Source organism: Miniopterus schreibersii (assembly GCF_964146895.1).
Source record: "Miniopterus schreibersii genome assembly, chromosome: 8".
In the NCBI taxonomy this organism is placed as follows: Eukaryota; Metazoa; Chordata; class Mammalia; order Chiroptera; family Miniopteridae; genus Miniopterus; species Miniopterus schreibersii.
In genome coordinates, this window is record NC_138109.1 from 65,817,954 (window position 1) to 65,838,988 (window position 21,035).

At 40.9% G+C, this 21,035-nt stretch overlaps 1 protein-coding gene across 3 annotated transcripts in view; it reads right to left on the reverse strand.

Moving 5' to 3' along the window:
* Positions 1-21,035, reverse strand: part of RNF144B (ring finger protein 144B) — a 143,547-nt gene that overhangs the window by 50,755 nt on the left and 71,757 nt on the right. The window contains exons 1-2 of one of the 3 annotated variants that reach the window (XM_081146077.1): positions 18,594-18,744; positions 7,130-7,329 (exon numbers count right to left, since the gene is read on the reverse strand). In XM_081146077.1, the coding sequence (XP_081002203.1) occupies positions 7,130-7,294 (165 nt within the window). In that variant the 5' untranslated portion in view covers positions 7,295-7,329; positions 18,594-18,744. Of the gene's footprint in view, positions 1-7,129; positions 7,330-18,047; positions 18,118-18,593; positions 18,745-21,035 lie in introns of those variants that run through there. The other 2 variants (XM_081146079.1, XM_081146078.1) reach the window with 2 other exon arrangements.

The window sequence follows — 21,035 nt, forward strand, 5'->3', positions numbered from 1 at the left end:
CATTAGCACTTGAGTCAGTAGACTGAGTAAAGCAGACTTTCTCCAACCAATGTGGGTGGGCCTCATGCAATCAGTTGAGGATATGAATGGAACAAAAAGGCAGAGGAAGGGAGAAGAGAATTCACTCTCTCTGCCTGACTGCATGAGCTGGAACACTGGTCTTCTGCCCTCAGCCCAGAACTTAGCCAGTGGTTCTCCCCATCCTCAGGCCTCAGGACTCAGACTGGAACCACACCGTGGGTTCTCCTGAGTCTTCAACTTGCAGACAGCAGATCCTGAGACCTCACCTCCACAATTCCGTGAGCCAGTTCCTTTATGTATATATTTATATGTCTCATATTGGAAATACATATCCTATTGTATCTGCTTTTCTGGAGAACCCTTCCTAATGCAATGATCCACTTAAAACAGTGTTATATCATGTCACTGTGGGTCAAAACTCTCCAAAGGCTTCTGTTCTCACATCAAACTAAGGCCCGAATCCTCACCATAGCCTGAAAGGTCCTACACACCAACACCACTACCTCTCTGACTTCATCTCCTTCTGCTCCCCATGTTCACACTGGCCTCCTTGCTGTATCTGAACACTAAGCACACGCCCAGCTTAGGACCACCCACTGCTCCACCCTACCCAAAGCTCTCTTCTCCCAGATATCTATACAACTTATTCCGGTCTTTCAGGTCTCTGCTTAAATAATATCTTATCAGTGACACTTCCCTGACCATCTAACATAAAGTGGAAACCCCCTCTCCTATAAAACTCCCTATGCCCCCTCCCTTGGTCTTGTTTTTCCTCAGAGCACATATCACCTGGCTCCTGTATTTACTTGTTAATGTCTGTGCCTTGCACTAAAATTGGAACTATCTGAAAACCAGGCCTTGATCCAATTATTCACCAACTATATCTTAACCATTGGAACTATCCACCGCATGATAAATATTTTTTGAATAAGTGAATCCCAGGCAACCAGATTTGAGACCCATTCTCTGAAACACCAAACCATATTGGCAACCAGGAAAAAGCCTCCTTTCATTGGGAGGGTGGGGGGACTAGAAGAGCTAAGGTCCCTTCCAATTCTAGGACTATGATGTGATGACAAAGTCCTTTGGCCTTAAGAGCATGGTTTTCTTTTGCTGCTCTTTCCTCTTACCATGTTTTACCACTTTCCTTGACTAAGTGGTGAGCAGCATGGATGAGATCATTGGTCCAGGAAGCCAGCTCCTCCTTGAGTCATCTCTAATCCATTTCTCATGCTGTTATAATTTGCTCCTATTTCTCAGATGCTATCTGACCTGCAGCAGCTCAATCACCAATGGAAAAATATGGTGTCAAAATTTGTATTTTAAACCAGTGACTTGACTAATAAATACAAAAGCCATCATAGCATTACATTAAAACTCTTAACAAGTATGATCATTGGTTAATAAAACTTATATAGGTTTCAGGAGTACAATTCAAAGATACATCAACTGTATATTGTATTGTGTGTTCACCACCCCAAGTCAATAAATTCAATTTAAAAAACACATAAGTATGATCAGTGAGTATAATGAAGTCATTTACAAATAAACAAAGAGAAAGATAGATCCATTGACTCAATGTTGAGCACCCAGGAGAGCATAAGGCTGGCAGAATTTCTTCTGTCCATTTAATAGCACTAGAATAAAGACAGCTGGAGAATTTTAAAGCTTCAGGTAAGGTTGGCAGGTCACATGACCAGAAGAGGAGACAAAAAGTGTTCTGTGACATTGCTGGAGTAAAATGCCTCATTATTTCTTGCAGTTACAGAGAGTTATCAATTAAAAAACGAAAAAAAATGATACTTAAGCATATCAAGCCAACAAATAATTATATTATTAGATTATTACTGGGGGTAAACAGCTCTTAAATAAATGGTAGCTTGAGACACTCTTCCATCTGAATCTTTTACATCCATCAGAAATGTGCTTATCTATCTACTCATTTTCAAAGTTGTATTGGTTTTTGGTTTTTTGCTGTAAATCCTACTTCAAGATCTTGAGTTGAAACACCCAACTATTAGTCTCTCTTTAGACAAATCCAATAGAGAAACTTTTCTCTATCCTAACTGCTAGCCTGTGGGTATTTCAGAATAGAAAGGTTGAAATCACCTATACAACTTCCTTTTTATAAAAGGCTAACGAGGAAGCCAGACAAGTTTTTTTTATAGGATTTTCTTTCTCTAAAACATTTTTGAAAAACAGAGCAGTTCAGTATCCTCACAGAACTTACTCGGGCCTTGACACTGTGCTAGCTGCTTTGCTGGAATTCTTATTTGATGCCTCCTATCACACGCTGAGAAAGGTATTGTCATCCCTTACCTCCCTCCACCCTACCGGTGATAAAACTAAGGTTCAGAAAAGCCAGAGATTTTACCTGAAGCCACACACCACTAAATGACCAAGCCTAAACCTGAACCTGAGCCTGGGTCTTCCCAGCTCTGTTCCTGCACGCTTAATCACCATGCTCCACTGGGAGAGCAGATGGAGTGGGAGCAGGAAAATGGCATTCCTTTCTCCTAACACAGCTTTCAGAATCCAGAACTGAGCCACTGCAGATTCTCTCTTTCACTTGAAAGTTACCAACCATGTGGTGCACAAGTGTGCACATGGACACACAAATGCACACGTGCACACATGCGTGCACACACACACACACTCATGCAAGCACTGCTAATCTTCCCAAACTGAAATGTCTCCCAAACCATACATATGTGGGCTTTTCTTAAAGGTCACTCAACAGGCCCAAAGGAAAAGGGCTTAGTCTGAAAACTTTTATATTTCCTCTCACTTTTTTAAACATTGGAAAATCCATTTGGCTCAGAGAAATGAATAGTAAAAGGAGTTCTAACTACCTCAAGCCAACAAAACGTAATGGAAAAAAGGCAAGGATATGGCTGGACTTTATTTTCTTTTTGCTCAGCACATCCTGTCTTTAATCTGAAAGGTAAATAGGCCATGCCCAACATACCAACTCTTTTCAGGTGAAATTATCTAGGTTATAAAAACAAGCAACAACGGTGTATTCATTCTTCTTTAATTCGTGGCTGCCAGAAATAGCTTCCAAAATAAATCAGAGAGGCAAATATTGCTCACAAGGGAGCGAAGCCACAAGTCTGTCCTCCTTTGATAACTGACTTTTGTGAATTTTTCTTCTTTCACTTGCATTATAATTGTGCGATGTTACCTGAAAAGGCTTGTTGCAGATGCCAGAAGAGGAAAATCTGAATTTTCATATTGGGGTTATTTAAATTCACGAGGGTGAGATAGAGAGAGAGATTTTTTGTATATCGTTGGTTAGTATACTAACATCCCTGAGAAATTACAAAAACAAGTAATTTTGCAACACCTCTCTCCATAACTCCCAAATATCAACTCCTCTGGCTCCATAATACACCTATGACCTATAACTTCAGCCATGCTAGTGAGAGCTACACCCATTTTTGTCCTGTAAATTCAGCTTCCCCTGCTTTACACTACACTTTCTTCTGTACATTAAAGCTAAGCAAATCGTTTAACGAAAACCATCTTCACAAATAGAACATAATAAGTTTCCTTTACAAAGAAACTGGATGTAATGACGGATTATTTAAAGCAATGTTAGTCACATTCCTTTCTCTGGGTGCCACTTAAATCAAGAATTACCTACATGGGATAATTTAAAGCAGCATTCTTCAGAGCTCTAGTTGTAGGGAAGTTAATAGGTATTCCACTAAAAAAAAGGTGGAATGATCAAATGGAAATGCTTTGGAAGAAGTTAAACAAACTTTCCTCTTAACCACAAGATTTCACAGAGCTTCTAAAATGCAAATGTGCATTAGGTCCCTCCAAGAGAGGTACAGAGCACATACCATTTTCCAAGTTGAGTTGAGTATGAAACACTTTATTCAAGGAGCTCCTCTGTTTCACAGAGCTGGAGGTCCATGGAATACATCAGTTAGGGGATGACTAGTTAAAGGTCAGATCTCCCTAAAAATAGGGAATGAGCTGGCTAATCTCCAGTGGTCAGGTCAGACACTCCACATCTGTCCATTCTGCATTCACTGATCTTAGAAACAAAAAGCATTTAACCTCACAACAAATGTTCAGGGATATATCTTAGGGAAAACAGACTAGGATAGAATGTATAAAAAGCTTGATTAAATCTATGAAAATATATAAGTGTAGCACCATATCTAGCAGGAGGACCATTACATTCGGACATTTCCCTAATGAGGGGGAGAGAAGGGCTATCTTAGCAAAACCATTTTAAATATATGGTCTTTCTCAGCCAATAATTGGGAGATGTTATCCAGTCATATTTAAAGTTGGAAATTAGTAGTATACGGCATAATAAAAAAGTCACAAATTTCTTTTCAGCCTTGAAAACACATTTGATAGCTGCAATTTGAGTGCAAATTAATATCTGGAAGGATTAGACACATTTTTAAACAGTTTTTTAAAGAAGAAGAAATAAAAGCTCCAACAGTAAAAAGTTATAGTAGTATTTCAGGTGAGTTTGGCATCAATTGCAAATTTACAGACACTAATATAGTCAAACACACGCAGCTTACTATTTCAGCAGATCATAGGAAATGGGGTATCAGGAAGCCAGGCAAGGTTAATGTTTATAGGTACAAAAAGTTCCAAAGTTGGAGGGATACCAAAAATAGCAAGCCATCTGGCTTTTTGCTTTTGAGCACTCCCCAACAATAAGGAAGTATGAACCTAGATGACAGAATAATCTAATTGTACCAACTCCTACCTCTAAATTGCTGAAGGAGAAATAAGAAGCAGTTGTGCAATTTTTAATTGGGAAATAAGATCTACTGAAACAATATGTCAGTGTCAGCTCCCTTGTGAATACGAAATAACCACCTTTGCTTGATTACGCTTTCCCCAATGTTGATGTATAAACTTGAATTCCACACTAACACATCTCATAGCAAAAACGGAATTCCATATCCTGCTTTTAAACATCAGTAATGCTTGGGCAAAAATTTCCATCCTACCTTTACCCAAATGTTGCTTCTGACTTTTGTTTCAAAAATTAGCAAGGGTCTGAAACATATGTGGAAAAGTCAGAGACATAATCATTTTTGAAGCACAGCATTCAGAAACAAAGCAAGACCAAAGGAAACTAAAGCTGCCCTGAGATGACAAGGCCATTTCCTCACTTCCTATAAAGCAACGCCCACTGTCAAGATGAGAAAGAACCAAAGTCATTGAGGTCTTCTCCTGGCCGCCCTGCTTGAACTGTAACAGCCCCTCGGCCCGCACTCCTAATCTCCTGCTCAACTTTTTTTCTAAGCCCTTATCACCCAATAGTATAACTTACCTATTCACTATGTTTATTGTTTATTGTATAACTTGCTTTGACAAGAGCAAGGATCTCTGCTGGGTTTTGTTTCTTTAACTGATAAATCCTGGTGCCTGGAACAGTTCCTGGCATACAGGTGCGGCTCACTAGATTTTTGTTGAATGAGTGAACAAACAATACTATTCATTACCATCTTTGGATCCTAGCGTTCAAAACATAAGAAAAGGATTTCAATCCCTCTCCTTTTTACCTAAAAGTCATGCTGAGGCTTCTCCCTACCCTAATCCTCAATCCAAAAAAAAAAATTGTTTTTAAGAAAATTGGTGTGAACTAGCTTGAAAATGTGCTTCATTGATTACATTAACAAAAAACTGTGGAATAAATTTTCTTTCACCTGAACTTGTCTGTTAAAAAAAGAATGCTTAGTAAACCTTAGTAATAAATATGCCTCTTTTTAAGTGATTCTACTTCCCAAATGATTCCTTTCTTTTATTCCCTTTGATTTAAGCACTGATCACTCTAACTAAACAATTCAATTTCCTTCACAAGTCAGGGCATTAAACCCTCATTGGCTGGCGATTATTGTACTGACTGTACAAAAAATATTAACAGTCTGCCCATGAAAGGCCCACCAAAGCAGAGCTAAAGGGTAAATACTGACTTTTGGCACCAGACCGTTCTCTCTGCCATGCGGAGACACCTGTCTGACTCTTCACCAACCCATCCTTAGTTTGAAAGTGCAGCTTTTTCAAATACATACAGGAAAGAGACAGGTACATAAATGGAGGAAGGATCATCTATTTCTGGGCCTATGAACACAGGCCCAGAGTAGCTATATCTTACTACTTTTCATGAAAAATTTATAAAATTTGTTATTTTTAATTTCCCAATCAACAAAAAGCAACTGTATTGAGGCCAGACATGGTCCCTGGGCATCAGTTGGCAATCTCCTGTTAAAAGCCTCAGCTCGGAGGTCGCTGAGCGCATCCTGGTCTCCCCAGGCTGTCAGGAGCTCCTTCAGCCTGCCCATCTCCCTGTGCGAAGCACCGAGTCATCTGTGCATTCCCCACACCGAGCGCAGTGCCTGGCACACAGCCGAAGCTCACAAAGGTTTGACTAAATGGAAAACTGAGAGAGACCACCGGAGCTCACGCTTCTAGAAGTTACTTTGAACTCGTCAGTCTGTTTTCTGTCTTTATACCTTTACCAACCAACCTTCAGGGAAACGCAGTAAAGGTCATGGTCACTGATACCAAGTGTCAGACGGAAAGAGACAAGCCCACACCTGGAGATTTACAGCATTGCTCTATTCTGAGGAATAAAGAGCCTTTGGCAAATTGTGCAAAGAGAGAAGAGAAAACAAAGAGGAGATGTGACAAAGTGAAACAGTTGTATACCATGTACCTTGTAGGAGATGAACAAGTATATGAAAGAAACTTCAGTAAATTGCTACCTGATTTCCCCATCATTCAAAATACCCCATGAGCTTTGTACAGATGATAGTTAACTATGGTATATTAAAAATGTCGCTATTTTATTTCTTAGCTAGAACTTTAAGAACAGAAAAACTCTGCTTATTCAACAAATAATTAAATTTCACACACACATTACACTCTTCCTAAAAACCAGTAAGTATAGAATTTACCATTCAAGACACTATTTGGAAACAGATCCAAATGTGGAGTGGCTCTCCAAAGTTCAGATCATATTGTAGCAATCCTGGCTTCTCAGTAAGCCACAGAAATGTATCCTACACCATCAAAAGTCTTCCCTTTGTATTTTCTCATGATGAAAGCATCAAGGAAAACTTACAGCTGTGCAAAAGATGCAGCGGCATTCCTGGAGTGTGGTCATCTTGTCCAAGGACTGTTCACACAGGCAGAGTTTGCAAGTGACAAGAGGAGCGAGGGCCAGGTCTCCAGGTGTCGGATTTTCGGCAGTCATGGTGAGATAATGCAGCCTACCGACTGAGCCCATCAGCCTGTCTTCAGCCTCTTCGGTCTCCTCAATCCCTGCAGACAGGTGCAAAGCAAAAAATTTATAGCCATCGATACAACTAATGTTCAACCAACACATCTGGGTACCAATAGAGCAAATCCTCACCCTCGATGATCTCTAAGTGTACAGTGAATACATTTCTGAGACCATGGGTTAGAGAGCTTGCCACCTTGGCAAGGTGTTCCTGGAGTCCTGAAACTTAAGGTGACCTCACTGTCCTGACTCATGTCATGTAAACTACGGGAATTAAATGACCGCTATGAGCAAACACTCCATTTAGGAGTCACACCACTACAATCAATTCAATAGATTCCAAAAATACTTAAAAGTAGGATGTCACCCAAAATGTTAAAGAATTACCATATGATGTGGCAATTCTGCTTCTGGTGTAAACCCAAAAGAACTGAAAAGGGGGCTCAACAGATACTTGCACACACAAGTGTTCAGAGCAGCATTTATTAGCTAAAAGGTGGAAACAATCCAAATGTCCATCAAAGGATGAATGGATAAGTCAAATGTGATATAAAATGGAATATTATTCAGCCTTAAAAAGGACTTGAGATTCTGACACATGCAACAACATGGATGAACTTTGAAGGCATTATGCAAAGTGAAATAAGCCAGAGACAAAAGTGCAAATATGATATGATTCCATTTCTCTGAGATACCTAGAGCAGTCAAATTCATAGAAATAGAAAGTAGAAAGGTGGTTACCAAGAGCTGGGGAGGGGGAAGTAGACAGTTACTATTAAATGGGCACAGCGTTTCTGTTTAGCATGATGAAAAAGTTCTGGAGATGGGTAGTGTGATGGTTGCACAACATTGTAAATATACTTAATGCCACTAAATGATACACTTAAAATGGATGAAATGGTAACTCTTATGTATATTTTACGCCAATAAAAAATTCAATAAGGTTAGTTGTGTTTCTTCATATGCAATATTTCATTTATTCTTTTGCAGCCATGATGATTATTTCCTTCATTTTATAGAAGAATTGAGGTCCTAAGAAGTTAAGTATCTGTCAAAGTTCTCAGAACTTGATATATGGCATCTTCTGAGGCCAAGCCCAGTACCTGGTCCATTACACCAGAGCTGCCTCACAAGTGAGCATGATGTGGTGGGATGGAGCAGGGAGAGGCAAGTAGGACAGGGGAGGGAGGGAGGGAGGGAGGGAGGGAGGGAGGGAGGGAGGGAGGGAGGGAGGGAGGGAGGGAGGGAGGGAGGGAGGGAGGGAGGGAGGGAGGGAGGGAGAAGCCCATGACTACAGCTATCAGAAGTTCACTGAAATTGTACAAAAATAAAATTTGTCTCTACACGTAGCATAACTACAGGAAAGGATATTTCTACACTGAAAAATAAAAATTATAACCAAAGGCTTTCCACTAGATTGTTTTTATTCAGAATATCTTTCGAGGGAAAATAACTGTGAAAATAATCTTCCTGCATATTCACAGTTTATATCGTATCAAGAAATTTTATGTTCTGATTAAATAAAAGTGAAACCCAAAGGTTCTTACTATTTTAAAAGAGTACAGCTGATTCTAATAAATTCTACAATTTATTACAAATAATAATTCTACAATAATTATTCTACAATAATTACAAATACCCTCTCTCCCTCTATGGAAAACCAGGCTTTTTCCTCCCAATTTTTTTAGCAAAACAAATTACATGTTCAGCATTTGCTACATAGCCCCACAGTGGCTTAAGTCTCAATACATAGGTATAAAATACTGAAACAATGGAGGGGAAAACAAACTGGATCAGTTGGAAAGAAAAAAAATCTATGGTATCTAACTGCACTTTCTTAATGTCATACCAGAAATAGTCAACAGTTACTAACTCTAGTAACGTGAAGTATTCAAGGTTTTCCCCTATTCCCTGCGTGGTGGTAGAAGTCCTGATTAAAAATAAATAGGCTCGAGCTGGTTTGGCTGGGTGGCCCTCAGACTGAAGGGTCTCGGGTTCAGTTTCCAGCAAGGGCACGCACCTCGGTTGCAGGCTTGATCCCTGGCCCCGGTCGGGGTGCATGAGGAGGCAACCAATTAATGTGTCTCTCTCACATTGATGTTGCGCTCTCGCTCTCGCTCGCTCTCTCTCTCTCTCTCCCTTCCACTCTCTCTGAAAAGCAATGGGAAAAATATCCTCGAGTGAGGATTAAAAAATAAATAAGTAAATAAATAAACAAACAGGGTGCTGACCAATGATTGGGAGAGATCCAGTAACGCTCAAGACACAGTGTTCTTATTCAATTAACTACGAGTGAATTATCATCTAAGAGCAAATGAAATTCAAAATGACCTGTATATCAAATTCAGGATTTTGAAGTTTAAAAAAAAAAAATCTCTTTTTAGGGTAAATTAGGAGTTAAAATGATTTTAACCTTCCCCTCTTCCCAGTTTATGCTTAGAAAACTATCACCCATTTGTTTCTCCAAGACTCCCCACAGCACACAGAGGCTCATCAATCTCCCCGCAACTGCTATCTTCTCATCTCTGTTTCCCTAACACTGCTCACACAACATATTCTGAATTATCTTTCCCCTCAAAAAGACAAAGCCCAAGTCAAACAATAAGAAGAAATGTAGCCTGTAAATGCTTCCTGAGGGAGAAGATGGGTAATGACACAGGCCAGAACCATCCCACATCACAAATGTCAAATATACTCTGAGTCCATCTGAGGAAAGCTGCTGTGAAGAGATAAGTCCTGTTGTTTCAACCTAAGAAGAGATGGAGGTATTCTTCAAGAAAGCCAATTATTTCTCAGTCTCAACCTATATTATTTTTTCAAAGGAGACATTAAACAGGCCAAATTTTTAATGTTCTCAAAAAATAAGGCATAATTGAATACCTTTTAGAAGGTATATCTTAAAAACAGTTTTCTTTGGAAGGCAGAACTAGAAATTGTGTTAATCGAGGCCATCTGAAACATAATCTTGTCTCTTACTATATACTTAAGTTCTCACTCCTTAGCTTGTGAGTTATGTGCCTATAGAATAAGATCAGTTATAAAAATATAAATATATCTATCATCTCCAGAAGTTTCCTCCTGCCCTCTTTATCATTATTTTGTGTGTGTGTGTCATAAGAACACTGAACATAACAAACAAACACTGAACTTAACAAATTTTTAAGCATACAATACAGTATTCTCAACTACAGGCATGATGTTGTTCCATGGGTGTACACTTATCTCCAAACTCATCAAGTTGCAGACATTAAATATGTACAGCTTTTTGTCTGTCAATCATACCTCAATAAAATAGTTTAAAAATATATATATGTTTTTTAAAAATATTTATATATAAAAATATTTTATGACATAAAAACTTTTTATAAAGTAGAGATCTTTTTTGTTAAAAAAAAAAAAGAAAAGAAATTCCAAGCATTCCCGTCTGGGCAGTGCCTGTGACTCAGTGAGAGAGAGGAAAGAATTACATACTTCATCTCTTTGAGATGCGAACAATCCAAAATAATTCTTCAAAAATAAGTGATTTATTTTTCTGTGTATAATAACACCAAATTCCCGAAAGTGGTAGCTTTCAAATGTTTTTAAAGGGATGGAATTTTATGAAAACAAAATCTCAAGTAAACCACCACTGTATAAAAGAGATAAGGTTGACGCATGCTGGTTGAATCAACACTGGGAGGCCAGGTCAGGTCCCATTGACCTTTCCCTCAGCAGCCTCCCAAGCACCATCCCAGAAGCTGAAGGCTTCACCATGAAGTTTGAAAACCAGCCTTTTGGCTTTCACTCTGGGTAAAATCAATAGTGAATATGTTAAAAATGCGTGACACATGGTGGGTACTTCATAAAAAAAATGTATCAGACAAGAAACCCTTTCACCGTTGATTGATTAGAAGTCAAGCTCTTCAAGCAATAATCAGGAGAATCTTGATTTCTCTAATGAATTCCCCCGCACTTGAGGCGTTTGAGAATGGCTGGCTCCATAGTGTCGTAGTGTTTCTTCATTTATGTCTTGCTAGGATTCACCAGTCTCCACAACAGGAAACCACCAACAGCAGAAACTCAGCAACAGTAGAAACACTACTAGTAAATGGCATGAGATTCAGAGCAGGTGCCCACAGGAAGACTGGCAACACACTCACAGCTCCTCCTGACCCTTTCGCGAGACCACATGCTCACAGGTTCATGGCCAATGCACCACTCCCCTCCAGTTTGCAAGAAAAGTCTTCCTTCCAGAGAGTCCATAACTCACTGTCAATCTACTTGTTTTGCCTCATACTTCACGTTTTACCTACAATAAGGAAGTCACTGAATGTTCGACTTTCTTGCTTGATTTAAAACAGTCATGATTACAATTATTTTTACCATTATTACAAATGTGATTGAACCTCTTACTGGGTGTGATGGACCCAATGGGAAAAGAATTTTGGCAAAGGAAAGAAAGAAGAAAAAGAGAAAAGAAGAGAGAGGAGAGGAGAAGAGGGGAGAAGAGGGCAGGGGGGAAGGGGGGAAGAGAAGGGTGGGAGGAGAGGGCAGGAAGACAGGAAGAAAGGTGACAGCTGCCTTCAGGCTTAAACTTTCTAAAATCAACGGTAGGATTGGGGTGGGGTGGTGAGGGGCAGACTTCACCCAAATTGTGTGTCGCTTGCTCAACTGTAACTAATCACAGAATAGGACAATAGCTGGGGCAGAAGGAAAACCACTCTAAAGCATCTGATTTTGCACTGAATTACCAGGAAAGGGGAATCAGCAGTCCCATCTACTCTATGGGTGTCTCTTGCTCTAAGACTGTTCATTATATGAGAAGCAAGTACTATCTTGTAGGGAAGAACAGGAAAGCCACTTTTTCCCTCATGTATTTTCATTGGAATTGCCAAAGAAAGGAATATTTCAGAAGCGGTGTTGGAAGCACAGGATGTATAAGGAATTTGCCTGAAAAAGCAATCTGCTCCAAAAATGCAAAGGGTAGGAGAGCTAACATTCAAGTATTTTTAACTAATGTATTTATGCCTGTACCACCATCTAAAATCATAGGAGGTATTCCATTGCACACCAAAAATAATGCAGTTGTAAAGGATAATGTTTTACTAGATACTTATCTAGTTATTAGAAATTTTTTAATGTTTTTATTGCTTTTAGAGAGAGAGGAAGGGAGGAGAGAGAAACATTGACGTGAGAGAGAAACATTGATTGGCCGCCTCCTGCACGGCCCCTACCAGGGATTGAGCCCACAACCCATACATGTTCCCTGACTGGGAATCTAACCTGTGACCCCTCTGTGCATGAGACATGGGATGACACCCAACCAATTGAGCCACACTGGCCAGAGCTAGTGATTTAGGAATTTTTACACCCTTCTGCAAAACTTTAAAACTTAGATGAATTGATAAAGCATGATTAAAGAGACTACGAGAAATAGAAAGCTACCAAAATGAATAAACTGGCTATTACTGATGTAACAGAATATTAATGTATGTAAAAATCCGGTTGATCTGCTCTGAGGCTATGCTATTCTAAGAGTTACTCAAGAATAAGAGACGAAACAGAAGGGGAGATACACGAATACTCTCAAAATGTTTACATGCCCGTGCAAGACTGAGTCATTGCTGTGCGGTAGCTGGAATAAGAGATATGAATGCATGACTACAAGAAGGAGCTAACAAAGGGAAGGGGAGGTGGTGGCGAGGTACAGCTGAAGTGCTGCCTTGCATAATGGGACTCTCAGGAAGCCAATCTTCTAATAGGCCAGAAAGGAACAGCAATCCAAAGACCTTGTTAGGGAAGCTCTCCCAATACCAACTAAGAATGACATGCCAGGCAACCAGCTTCCACTCAACACAATCTGAAAATTAGCATAGTGTTGACCTTGGCGCTTCTGCCCAATACAGTGATATATTTAGCTGCTGGTTTAGGTTCTTAACAGAAGCTATTAGTGACTCACATACTCACTGAGTCTAGTGGAGTGCTGACATTCATCACCCATTTGCAGAAGTTGTACCCCAAATGCAGTCTGGAATGGAAGGTAGACCAGCTGGCTGGTAGAGCAGCAAGGGCCATGGGTAGTATTGGTGCTAAGCAAGGCAAGAACTTATGACCGACCTCCATAGTGGCCAGTGTTGTGGTTCTACTCCTGGCTTCCACCTTTCACCCACTCTCTGATCATTCAAGGACTAGATGAACCAGTGCACATCCAATAATATCAGAAAAACAGTTCTAATATGTGCCCTGAGAGGATAAGAACAAACGGGGACATGGCCTCACTAGTAATCACAGAAATGCAATTACCCAAGCATATCTTATATCTATTAAATAATTTTTTAAAAGAACAATGCTCAAGGTCAATGAGTAGATACACAGCATCACACACAGGACACTTTGTCATTATTTGAAAAAGATAAAATAGATTAGAAACTATTCTCTAGAATAAACAAACCCAAGAAATGCTTAATTCTTAGATGTGATAGAAGTAAATCTTCGCCTACTCAGGCTTTGTGAGGTAGCAGCATTGCTGAAAAACACTGTTTATCACCATGTTTCATGTGATAAAAGGGAAATTCTGTTCTCTTCCCCACTGTTTCAAAGCTTCATTTAGAGGAAATCAAGAAAGGAAAAAAATACTTCAGTCTTTCATTCCTTAGTTTTAACATCTTCATTTCATCAGTTTCCAGGATGGTAATAAGATTATGACTTTGTAACTTGAAAACCATTATGTTCTAAAATGGAACTGGTATGCTACTCTATCTCTATTAACTTGTTTTGTGGGTGCAAAGGACAGACACTCCATTAGGATGGGCATCTTAAATATTAAAAGAACTATTTTCTAGAGAGTCTCTTTGCTATTTGAAATCAAGGTATGAATAAAGTCTAAAGACTTTAAGAAGATCTAAATTTTTTCCAACTTTACTGATAATATAATGGACACATAACATTGTGTAAGCTGAAGGTGCGCAACGTGATGATTTAGTATATATATTTTGTGAAATGATTACCATAATAAAGTTAGTTAACATATCTGTCACAGCATACAGTTACAAGTTTTTATGGTGAGAATAATAAGATCCAATTTTTATAATTCTTCCTACAAAATATACAGGTGAAATATTTGGAAAGAAATATGAGATCATGGCCAACAAAGACCATGACATTGTGATAAGCTAACTCTAAACCCTATAGAGTACAGAGCATCTGGGATGTCAAGTTTTAACAATGGCAAAATGCTGATCCTTTTTCTGAAACGCACTTTTATTTTTTTCTTGCCTTCTTTCCATGTTCTCATTACCACTACAGGGTAAGGCCCAAGAGGAAGAAATCCATTCTGAGCTTTCCTAACAATAAGAACATATCAAAGAAGGTAGGAGTGAATTTGAGAATAATAGGTCAATGATATTTCTGGCATTGTAATTTTACATTCATAGTGGTAGCTCCCTCCCTGATACCAGTATGTGCCCTGCCCACCCCTTTTTCGATCAATGGTTCCCTTGGAGCCCACAATTATTCATACAGCCTTCCTGAACACTGTTCTTCCCCCTGTTTGGCACAGCAACAAAGCTCAGAAGCAGGAAGGAATGCCACTTAAAGGCAGGTCAGACAATGATGTAATTAACAGGTCAAGGAGAAGTGTTATTTCAGGCAGGCCCATATTGCAAAAGAAGGGCGGATTTCTTGGGTCATGATATTACCAGCAAACTACAGTCACTAAAGCATAGATCTCTAAATCAAATTTTTTTTCTCCAAGTGAGTAAAAGCATATGTAAATATTACCCTCTCCTGTGAAAATTAAAAGTTGCATATAGAAATTTCAATTAGAAACAAATTTAAAACTAGTATGGGAGAGGAATCTCCTCCATCCCACACTAAGTAAAGTGCAGGTGTGTATTTTTATGTCTCTGCCCAATTCAGTTTCTTAAGAACCCAATAATGCAGGAAACAAAGTCAACCCGCAAAGTTGGGTGCTAGGGACACAGAGGTGATTAAACCCCGTTCCCACTTATAAAGAGTAAGCTGGTTCAAGAGGTTGTCAACAGTTTCATGTAATCATACACAGGACAGTTTGTGGGTTTATAGCTTCAGCCACTAGTCCAGCAAAGAGAGAAATGAGATGTCTTGTTCTATCTTTCCAAGAAAGACAAAGAACCAGTTGACTCAAGGTCTGGAACTCAAACTAATGCCTGCAAAGGAATTAGAAACCAATGAGATATGGCATTCCAAATATGTTTTTTAATAGATACTACAAGCCATGTGATCAGAAGTGAGGTATCTCCAGCTATCAATAAGAGAAGTGTATCTCACTTAGGTGGTTGTGTTTTCAACTCAAGGAAGGGATCTGATCATAGATGAGAAGTTTCTCATTCCTTGTTGCAAAAGCATTGGTCACTTTTACTCTTTCATGTATTGTTTTCTATTTTTAAAGAACTACTACAGTATGACTCATTGAGTTTAGAAGTAATAATTGACCAAGTAAACAACAAATGCCACAGTTAATAAAAATAAAACACTAGCACAAGATTCCCACATACACCTAAAAGTGGGGGAAAAAAAACAAATTAAAATTAAAATAATTAAATAAATGAACTTAGATGTTATTATGACTCCTCAAATTACTGAGTGCTCAGGCAATATCAGAGAAACTATGGTTGAGATGACAAACATCAAATTATTTTTCACGCTCAGGTAAAACAACATGAATTGAGAACTACCACTCTGGTTCAAAGTCACTTCCAAGCTTATGTGAATTCCTTCAGGTCAAGGTCTCATCTTATACATCTTTATATCCTCAGTACCTATCATACACCTAGCAAACAGTAGGCACTCAATACTACAGTAGATAAGTTTTCTCAATGTACATGGGAGAGAGAAAAAACTAAAGGCCTGGTTCTCATCTGTATTCACTTCTAGCAATTCAAACACTGAAAATATTGATAATTTTCTGTAGCTAAGGAAGGTCTGTAAATTAAGGTAGGCAGTCCTGAAAAAAATTCACAGCACTCAGGAGCAGCGGCTGCAGATACCTGTTCCACACAGCCCAAAGTGGAAAGTGTGATTTGTGGGGCGGCTTGGCCCCTTTCCCATATCCAGAATAATCAGTTGCACAAAGTAAGGTTAGTACCAAAACTGTTCGGACTTTGTTCCTCCATCAACATCTGGGTTCAGCATGATTCCTGACCTCTACCTCAAACTGGTGATTTCAAACACTACACACCTCACTTAACAAGAAAGTAATGTCATTAGCCAAGGCCTGGGGCAACACACAAGTCAGAATTAGCAAAAACACTACAGAGAAATGATTCTGGTGTCCTTATAAATGTCTCTAAATATCTAACATATTGAAACTACTTTCCAAGAAGAAAAATGTACATATACTTTCTCAGATTAAATGTTTTCATATTATTGAAGAGAAAGCTAGTTTTCAGGAAGCTAAATGGTCTTACTACATAGGTAAAATAAGCTTTTTTTTTCTCTCTTTCTCGATAGAGCGTAACTTCTCTCTCTGCTGTCGAGTTTGACTGAGAAAACTTGGTTCATAATCTGGGAGACCCAAAAACTAATTATTTTTATTTTTTTTTAAAAAGACATGTCTTAAGCTGACCTAGTTTGGGAGCCTGGATGCCTTTAAATTGCCAATGAACTGAAACCATTCATGAGAATAGGGCTTTTGAATGCTGAGAATGTTCTTGGGGCTCAGCACAAAGATATTTGGCAGCGACGACTGTAAATATTTGTAAAGCCCTGGGTTTAGACAGTGTTTGACCACATTCAAACCTCACTTCCAGCACAGTAGTAGTGGGGGAGCAAGTTATCTAGGCTGATTGGTTTTGGGGGGTTTTTTGGTTGAGTTTGTTTATTTGTTTGTTTTAAATAAAAAGCTAGGCAACCCAATTCTGCAATTCAACACCTTTTTTACATTCTCTATATATGTTTACAGTCTCAAGTAGACAGAGGCTACTTATGAAACAGGTTTTTTTGGGGGGGGTTCCCCCTATTTTTCACAGTTTCTGCCCACTACAAAGAATACCAGTCACAGGTGTGCAAGAGAAAGGCAGGAGGAGCTGGGAGAAAACGCGGCCTTGGATTTCCTAATCCAGGTCCCTCCAAGTGGCTCTGTGGCTCTGCCATCGCTATCAGTCTTTTTCTCCCGCCCTCTTCTCCTCAAATAGTTTCAGAAGTGCTTAAGGGACTGTTAGCCATGCGAAGGACTAGGGCTGGGAAGGGAGGGCAGAGGAAAGAGCAGGAGGACCCCGCAGAGGCATGAGAGCGCAAGGGACCAGGGATCAAGAGGTTCGTCTCAGTGAAAGCTGCAGCAGCCTGGACACTTGAATTAGCCAGCAGCTCAGTGAAGACTGGCCGGGTTCCTTCCTCCTCTTACCCACACCCTAAAAACTTGAGTCATCTCAAAGTTCTTTTCTTTCTCTTCTGCTTAGACACCCCCAATCTGCTGCTTCGGAACTGTTAGGTACATTTTTCTTTCATTCATACCTGGCTATGTGCAAATAAACATCTAGAAAGGCCAAGTGAGAAGATCATGGACAGTCCCCGCAGGAGCCCCGGCTCATGTTTTGATAAGATAAATGTGCGGCAGAAAGAAGTGAGAAAGTGAGAGGCTGTAGGGGAAGCAGGAAGGCAGGGTACATTTTCCCAGAAAGGAGAATTCATTTCTGAGAAATCCGAATGCGAGAAGTATACCAGCAGGGGTAGGCTTACAGTAGGATCCCTGAAACTAAAAATAAAAGCAAAAGGTACCCCTGGAAAGGGTAAGCTAAAATACCTTTTCTCTGGTGAAACTGCAGGAGTCAGTCTCATTTCAACTTAAATTCAAGAAGAGCAGCATAAGATCAGAGTTTCACTTTGTTTCATGAGCAGTTACCTGGCAAAATCATCAGCATGCTGTACGGCCAGGGGCCCGCGGATAACATAACATCTTGTTAACATCCGTGAGCGTCAACCTAGCGCTGTGCACTTCCAGGCAGCAGCAGGTCAACAGCTGAGGGTATGCCAACTTTTGGTCTCCCTTTAAGACATGGGGAGGTCTGATCTAACCTTGAATTTTCCAATCCATTCCATAGAGGCTGTTTTTAGTAGAAACGAAGTAAGTTTCTTTTTACCTTTACAAAGCCATCTCTTTTTAAAAGTTAACAGGTGTCGAAGGCGTTCAGCATGAATTCGGTTCGGTGTGGCTGAAGCCCGAGACGCAGAGCATAAAGCTAATACTACCCCCGGCATCGTAGTTTCCCGCCCCGTTTTCCCTCTCGTCCGTCCCACACCATCCCCGTCTCGCTGCGCCTGCAGCTTTTGGGGAGCTCGCGGCACCTACCTGGCCGGGGAGCCGCGTCCCTCGGCGGCCGCCAGGGTCCCCGGCGGCGCCGGCTCGCGCGCCCGGGAGGAGGGGCGGGCTCGGGCTCCCGCGCGCCCTCCGCGCGCCGCAGCTGACAGCTCCGCGCTCCGCAGGACCGAACGCGGCTCGGGCGCCAGACCCGCCGGGCCCGAGGCGGGGGCGGGGCGGGGGCGGGGGCGGGGGAGGACCTAGGGCCAGCCGCCCCCCGCCTCGGGGAGCTGCAGCGGCGCGGCGCCGGGGAGCCCCGCCGAGCGGAGCGCAGCCGAGCGGAGCGGAGCGGAGCCGAGCGCGGCGCCCGGAGCCGCGCGTTGCTTTATACAGGAAGCTCGGGCGCGGCACTTCCTACTTCCCATCCGAGCCGCACTTCGGCGGCAGGTGATGGCTTAACCCTGTCCGAGCCGGCCGCCGGGGCTCGGGCGCCCTCCGGTCCTCCTGCGCTGGCTCCGCGGACCAGCAGCTCTGCCCCGTCCTTCTGGGACGGCCGCCTGCCGCAGGGCTCCAGAGCAGGGTGCCCGGCAGCAGCCCCTAGCGTCCGTCATCCTGCCCACACGTGTCACCTCTTGGCCTGCCCAGCTCGCTGCTTCTCTGCACTGTGTCCTCCGGGCGCGCCTTTGTCTCTCTCTCCTTCCCAGCTCTTTAATTTTTTTTTCTTCTACTTCCAACAGGCCAGGCCTGCCCCCCCACCTTGCCAGAAAACTGTTTTTATAAATACTTTCTATGCACAGCTCATCAAAAACACCCTGTACCTAGTTATTAGAATACTATTGCCTGTAGTCGCTATGCTGGACTTTACATCCCCGTGACTGTTCTGTAGCAACCAATTTGTACTCCTAAACCCGGCACCTTTTTCACCCATCCCCCCGCCCATCTGGCAACTTTCAAAATGGTCTCTGTATCTGCGTCTGTTTCTGTTCTGCTTGTTCGCTTAGTTTGTTTCTTAGATTCAATTGTTGTAGATATGTATTTATTGCCATTTTGTTGTTCATACTTTTATCTTTTTTTCTTCTTCTTTCCCTTAAAGAAGATCCTTTAACATTTCATGTAATACTGGTTTGGTGGTGGTGAACACCTTGTACCTGATTTGTCCTTTTGTGTCTAATAATAAAATGGAAATGCAGGCAAATGAAATCAAGACTGTCTTAGTTTACCTCATAAAATGCAGGCACACCTTTATGAAACAATGCTTTCGCTTGAAATGCTTTGTCGACAAATTATGTAGGGAACACTTAGTAACCTAGCAGGCTGTACTCTCAGCTAAAGAAAATGTAACAAAGTGATCTGGAAGCCCTGGGGACTATGATGTGCCTTCCTTACTCCAAAACCTTAGTTAATTTGTGTAATGTTGATAACAGAATATATACCTACTTGCACCCCACACCCCCCAGAGGTCAAAATCACAGTCCCAAATCTGTTGCAATTTAGAAATGCCTCTCCTGTGATACAAGAAATCTTTCTGTGCTCACTCTGCACCTCCCTCTGCTTTTGCAACTGCACTCAAGAATGTGCTTGCTAAAAGGAAGGGACTCGAAAACCCCTGTGGAAGGGACTAGAGCAGGCCAGTGAAGGAAGAGCACACAGCACACTGCTGCTCAGCTCTCTCCATGTTGAAGAAAACCTTCAGGTCAAAGCCTGGTGCTGAAGAACACAGTGTATCTATGTGTGTGGTGGTAGGAAGGCAGGAGGACCACTCCACTAGTGGGGGAGGAAGGGAAAGTGAACAAGGGAAACAAGACGGTAAGAAAATTCACAGTGGGAACCCAAAGTAATAGAACCAGAGGATATTTGAATTTGAAAAGTTCTTTTAGCTAGTTTAGTCCAAACACTTAATTTTAAAAATGAAGAAACTGATGTCCAGGGAGATATAAGTGGTGGTCTTGAACCAGATAGGGGGCAGGGCTGGAATGAGACCTAAATCTGTCTTAGATGAAAAAGGTACATGTTAAATGAAAACCACCCCCACAGATGTCTAACTTCAAATTTAGCAGTAGCTTAGGTTCTGAAATAATCAACCTCAAGGCATTTTCTTGGTGTAGTGACCATCGTTGATGGGCAGGAATCAAGAAAGGTAAATAAAGCACCTTCTAATAGGTTAGTTTACTCATTAGTGTTGATGCAAAAAAGTTTGACACCTTAAACCAAAGTTCAAAACAGAGTCCACTTTTTAAACTACGGTGCAACTGGGTTGTAATCTCTTATCAACAGGATAAGGGAAGAAGCTGTTGCCAATATGAATGAAAACATGGGCTTAAGCAATAATAAAGGCTGCCTGTTATTGTAAATGGTTGGAAGGGGAATATATTGTATAATTTAAAAACATCAGCATTATTTTAACCATGCAAGTTTATAAAAATTGCATTCAAATTTTAGTTGGACTAAATAAATATGTAGAACACTACAGTATTACGTGACAATTTTTTCCAA